The sequence below is a fragment of the Palaemon carinicauda genome, chromosome 5 (genome assembly GCF_036898095.1).
Source record: "Palaemon carinicauda isolate YSFRI2023 chromosome 5, ASM3689809v2, whole genome shotgun sequence".
In the NCBI taxonomy this organism is placed as follows: Eukaryota; Metazoa; Arthropoda; class Malacostraca; order Decapoda; family Palaemonidae; genus Palaemon; species Palaemon carinicauda.
In genome coordinates, this window is record NC_090729.1 from 73466059 (window position 1) to 73472135 (window position 6077).

Sequence of the window (6077 nt, forward strand, 5' to 3'; positions counted from 1 at the left end):
TTCCGTTTCTCTTTTTATTCTTATTTGAAATTTTAACCTGATATATCTTAAAGCAGCTTGAAAAGTGTTGCAAATCTGTTTTGGATATATTGATAATTATTTAAAATGACAACTACTATTTCGGCTTAATATTGTAAAAACAAAGATGTTTATGTATTTTCATATTATATTGGCCAATATTACAATGAAATCTTCGTAAGCATTATGTCCTACTTTATCGAGCCTTAAATTGTTATGATCTACAATAGGTTTATTTATTCATTATTCCAACAACCTGAAAAATTAATTCGCCTTGAAAGTATCTCATTTGACTGTTCATCGTTAGGCCTATTTGTCTAGCTGTCTAACATGATCACTTGTTACATTGCAGGGTTCAAAAATAAAATCTACTGAAAATCTCTCTCTCTCTCTCTCTCTCTCTCTCTCTCTCTCTCTCTCTCTCTCTCTCTCTCTCTCTCTCTCTCTCTTTTACCACCATTACATGGAGATGTCTCCAAGAGAGAAGTAGGCAACAATGTATTTCGAAATTTAGTGTAATTTCATCTATTTCAGTAATTGTGTCGAAAACGCTCTTCGTTTAGTATATAGCTATTGTTGCTCATGTGAAAGTAAACAATAAACAAAAAATAATGACCCACGGGGCTCGCTTGCACAACTCATCCATGTATCGCTTGCCAGAAAAGAGTAGCAGTGAGGTAATGTTAATTTTATGCGTGCAAAAAACATTATAAGGAAGTAATATGAATCCTAGATAATTATGATACTTTATTTTCCAGCCACTTGCATGAACCATATATTTTCCCCCTTGTGTTTATTTTGCATTTCTGACCATTATTGTTGAAGCAAATCACTCGTTTTGGGCATTTCGCCACCCAATAAATACCCCGGTTTCCCATTTGGCTCCCCCATAGTATTTATATAAGGGGGTCCGAAAACTCATAAACAGGTGGTTTGTCCCAATAATCATGGTCAGAAATGCATAAAACACAAAATAACGAGTAAGGAATATATGCATTTGGCTATAAATTAAAGTATCATATATTTACCGTGAACAGAAACAAGGAAGGGGGCGGGGGCAGAAGGCGAGGTTCGCCCAGGGAGTCATATAAGCTAGGATCGCCATTATGTATATATATATATATATATATATATATATATATATATATATATATATATATATATATATATATATATATATATATATATATATATATAACTCGATTACAGTACTGAGTATAAGCTTAGAAGCTTTGCACCTATAAAACGTTGGGGGATAAGGACCCTGTAAAAAGAAATCAAGAAATGAATTATAGAAACGATAGAGGAAACAAGAGTACCTACATAAACAAGAGTAGCGTCATAGATGTTACCATATGCAGGGGTCGGCGACCTTTTGAAGACAATGTGCCACTTGATAATTAATATCATTATTTTTCCTACCTTGCGTGCCAGTTGCTATTTTTTTAGCACTATATAAGAAGATTTAAATTAAAATTGTTCAGTATGTAGTTACCATTTTAATTATAATTTATTTTCCTGAATATGCATAACATGAATGTAATAATTTTGTTGCATTTAGTATTCGTTGTAACAAAATTATCTTATATTTCAAGTTTATATCTCAACATATAAATGGGTTTCTTGCCCTTGCTTCTCAAATGCCAAAATTGAAATTCCAGGTGAACATGTGGACACCTTGATCTTCACACAACCGTCCGAGTGATAGGTTGTAAGCCTGGTACGATGGGGGCTGAAAATGTGCTTAATGTGTGAAAATAATTTTCCTGGTGAACTATTTAGTGCAATTTAAGAATGGATTGCCCAATTCTACCATCAACCATTTTATAAAACCTTTATTTTTCCTACCATAACAGGAGCACCATATGTTGTAATAGCAAAAACTTTTCCCATATCTTCTCTGTTCTCAGATAGTCAGCGAATGCCTTCAGTTTGTCTTTTTCCTTGGTATTGTCATTCACAGGTTTAGGACAACACATCTCATATACCTCTGTGTCACTATAACTGGCAAAAACTACCAAGCAGGGAATGCCATTGATATCCACGCTTTCATCTAGTGCACACTGAACACATTTGTACTTCTTAAAGCAACCAAATGTTGCTGATTTACATTATCAGCCTATTCAGAAATAAGTCTCTCCATGGTTCTATCTGAGACAGACATGTATTTTATCCATGATATGATAACTTGTTTGTTTGATATGATATCAAATAAAAAATCAGAGCACTCTAGGAAAGCTGCTTTTAAAAATTTACATCAGTAAAAGTCTTTCCATGCTTAGCAATATACAAAGCTAGTTTGCAACTAGCTTAAGTTTATTTGTTTTTGCTAGTATTCAAGTTTTTGAACACATTACTTTGTTTCTAGTAGCGGGTTACTGCTTTCTTAATCACCCCAGCTTTGTCAGCATTATCCTTGAAAGCCTGTTCTTCTTTTGTTTCAAAGTGTGGTTTAACACTCGATGTGCAGCACATGACATTTTCACAACAGAGATCACACACAGCATGATAATTCTGCCGAATAAATCCAAAGTTATTTGCCCATGATGACTGAAATAATCAGACATCAAGCTTGATTTTTTGCGGTAACTGGGGCAACAAATAACTAGAAAGAATATTACATAAGAGGGCTAAGGACTCACTGAAACAACAGGGGCCATACTCTGCTACCTTAATCTAGATCTCAAAGAATTATAAAAGGGACCATACTAAGTCAATCTGACCTGATCGGCGAAATTACTTGATCCTGAAGTAAGGCATGAATAATTGTATTTGTGTTAGCCGGCACATATCACAGGAGAGGAAACATATATAGATGGAGATATATAAAACTGTAATCATAAAGTTAATTTAAACCATAAATATAAAAGTAATGATGTACAATACTGTACACTCTCTCTCGCTCCTCCAAATCAAATTCCGTGCCATACACAAGCACCTCTCGTGCCAAGTCTGGCACGCGTGCCATAGGTTGCCGACCCCTGAGTCATACTGCTTTGGTGGGCGTTATTTTGCTACCGGGTGGCAGGCTACCAGTCAGCCAGTAGGAGAAGCTAAAAATCTCGGAAATAAAAAAGGCCACCATTGAAAACTGAACCCCGCAAAGTACAATATCATGACAATGTGTAGGGAAGGAGATCTTGCTGTGTTCCTCTGTATAACAGGATTGAGTGAAATTATAATAGCTGGGGAATCTTCTATAGTTAAATGTGAGTCATATGTTTTACTTCAGAGGCCATGAAAGGAACAAAGAAAATGGAGCAACCAAGTGATCGGACAGGCTGCACAAGCAGGTATTTAACAATTGACTATATCCATGTAATTAATCAGCTAATGGAAAAATTAACAGAGTATGACAAACCACTATGTATGGCATTTATGGACTATAAGAAAGATTTTGATTCTGTAAAAACTTCAGCAGTAATGAAAGCCCTTCCAAGACATGGTATAGATGAATCTTTTGTTAGAACACTTGGAAATATCGATACAAGAAGTAGAACAATCCTAAAACTACGCAAAGATAGTGAGAAAATTCAAATTAAAAAATCTCAGTGTGCGTTGAAATTTGTAAGAATTTATATAACATAACCTTATACCAACACGAGAGGAACTCATCTTAAGAGCTCGCTATTCTCCTCTGCAAGCACATATGAAAAGATTATTGAATTACATAAATAAACTACTGTATTTACTCCACACTAGACCAGCTTTGTAAGATAGCTGGCCCCCCCAAAAAAAATTATTTATTCCGGGCCTGAATCCCTTAATTCAGCCCGAGATAAATAATCTGCAACCACATTACCTTTACCTGATATATGTTTTACATTAACACAATACTGTTGCAAACATAATGACAACCTTGTTAAATTTTGATTATTATTTGTAATGTTATTTACCAAAGTTAAAGGATTATGATCCGAATACACTGTGATCTCTTCATTTTGTGGTCGATTCATGTAGATTAAAAACTTGTTTATCGCTGGAATCAGTGCCAGAAGTTCCGTTTCAACTGTCGAGTCAAATCATTGCTGCTTCCTCGGCTTCGCTGACATAAAACACATTCCTTATCCTCTTGCAATAAGACAGCTCCAATCCCGTTATTCGACGCATCCACTTGGATAAGGAATTTCTCGTTGAAATCCTGTTCTTGAAGTATTGGTTTTGAAGTTAATATGGACTTTCTCAGATTTGTTCTTTTTACTTGTATCTAGATAACACAGGTCTGGTCACTGCTCTTCTCCAAATTGGGAATGGTTCTTGGAAATTTTTGGCGAGAGGGAATCTCCTTATCGATGAATAGACTATTACCTTATGCCGTACCGCAATCTGTCTGCTCGTACTCTTCTTACGAACCTTTTCTTCACTCGTCCTTGACTCGTTTTCACGCCCTCTAGGGAAAAACTCGTTAACTGGCCATTCCTTTTCCTCAAATCCTTGACATTTTCTCCTTCTATTTCCTCTCGATCTTTCCCTTTTCCTGCCAAAATTTTCTTCAGACCTTTGCTGAAGGGTTTTCCTTGTACTTCCATCGGTTGCAAGGGAGCTTCCTTGATGCACTCATTGGGCTTTTCAGCCGTCGGACATACGTGACATGCACGGCAAAACTGGCTCACGTCCTTATTCATGCCAGGCCAGAAAAAGTGTTTCATAATCTTCTCCGTCGGTTTCCTTATCCCCATATGTCCCATCTTGTGCGCAACAGAGATCACCTGTCTTCTCAACGGTGTGGGAATTAATATCTGAAGATATATCCCCATTCAACATACCCAGGGATATCGGCGTTTCTATACTTCCTCATAAGCAACCCATCCTTAAGATAATAACAAGTCGGAGACTGCTGTGCCTCCGTCTTGCCCACCACATGGTACAATAACTCTTTTAACGTTGCACCTTTCCATTGCAATCTTATCAGCCTTCTAACGCTTAGTTTTCTATTTCTTCCAGGTCCATTTCTTGTTTGTCATCTTGTCCACTCGTCTGTCGCACCTCTTCACTCGGGCTTGCTCGGGAGTTTTCTTGCGTACTATCAAAGGAATCCTCTTCTTTGGGAAACAAATCCTCCAAGTTCATCGCTCCTTTGATTTCTTTTTCTTCTTCAGCAGCCACTTCCTTCGTCATACTTCTAGTCCTCACACAACTAGGGAACAGATACAGGTAGTCCCTCTCGAGTTCAGTCCTAGTACTGTACTTCAATAGTTTTTCAATTATAATGGGACAAGGCACGAACGGCACTCCACTAACCTCATTACCCAGCAGGACCTCTACTACTTCGATAGCCAATGAATCCATAACTGCAAAATCAAAATTACCAGTCACCAATTCGTATGATAGTTTCAAACAGCAAATAGGGGTAACCTCTTCACTTCCTATTCCCTTCAAAATAACCGAGTCTCCTGTGAGAGACTGTGCCACCAACGAGTGTACTCCTCGTATCACCACACTATGGTTGCAGTCTGTGTCGCACAATATCCTGACTGGTGTTCGCTCACTCTTGTCTATAGCTGCTAACATACCTTCATAAATGTATGGTTTAAAGGTATCCACGCTGTTTGGCTTTGTCCTGTTCGTCGTGTAAACGTTGGCTGGTTTATTTTCCTCTTCGACCTTTCCCGATTGTTTCTTCTTCTATGCATTCTGTGAAGTTGAATTATCCTTAATAACGTGGGCGCTGCTTTCAGTTGGTTCGACCAACATTCCTTACTGATATGGCCTCTCTCGCCACACTTAAAACAGATAATATTAACCCTCTGCATGTCTTTCACGATACTTGAAGGAGGTTGATTCGACGATTGTTGCTGTGGTACTAACAAATTCTGCTTAGGAACAGCATGAGTGCTACTGCCGCTGTAACAGTTGAACTTGTTCACGTAGTTATTACTGAACTGGTTTCCATGGTTCGGCGAATACTTGACACTTGGTCGGAGCAACAGGTGAAACTTCATGCCTGAAGAGTGTTTACGACTGAAAATATTATAATCTTCACTCAGTGAAGCGGCTTTATCAAGTTTCTTCACCTCTCTCTTTCAAGTACGTTCAAATATGTTCAGGAATTCCTCATA

At 37.6% G+C, this 6077-nt stretch overlaps 1 protein-coding gene across 1 annotated transcript; it reads left to right on the forward strand.

Annotated features, from left to right (window-relative positions):
* Positions 1 to 3255: 3255 nt before the first annotated feature.
* LOC137640971 (uncharacterized) lies at positions 3256 to 3606 on the forward strand. The gene has a single exon (XM_068373428.1). It carries the CDS (start codon positions 3256 to 3258, stop codon positions 3604 to 3606), a length of 351 nt encoding a protein of 116 aa, XP_068229529.1.
* Positions 3607 to 6077: the final 2471 nt, after the last annotated feature.

Excerpts from the sequence above, each read along its gene's own strand:
- LOC137640971 (XM_068373428.1), top strand. The coding sequence starts at position 3,256 with ATGAAAGGAACAAAGAAAATGGAGCAACCAAGTGATCGGACAGGCTGC.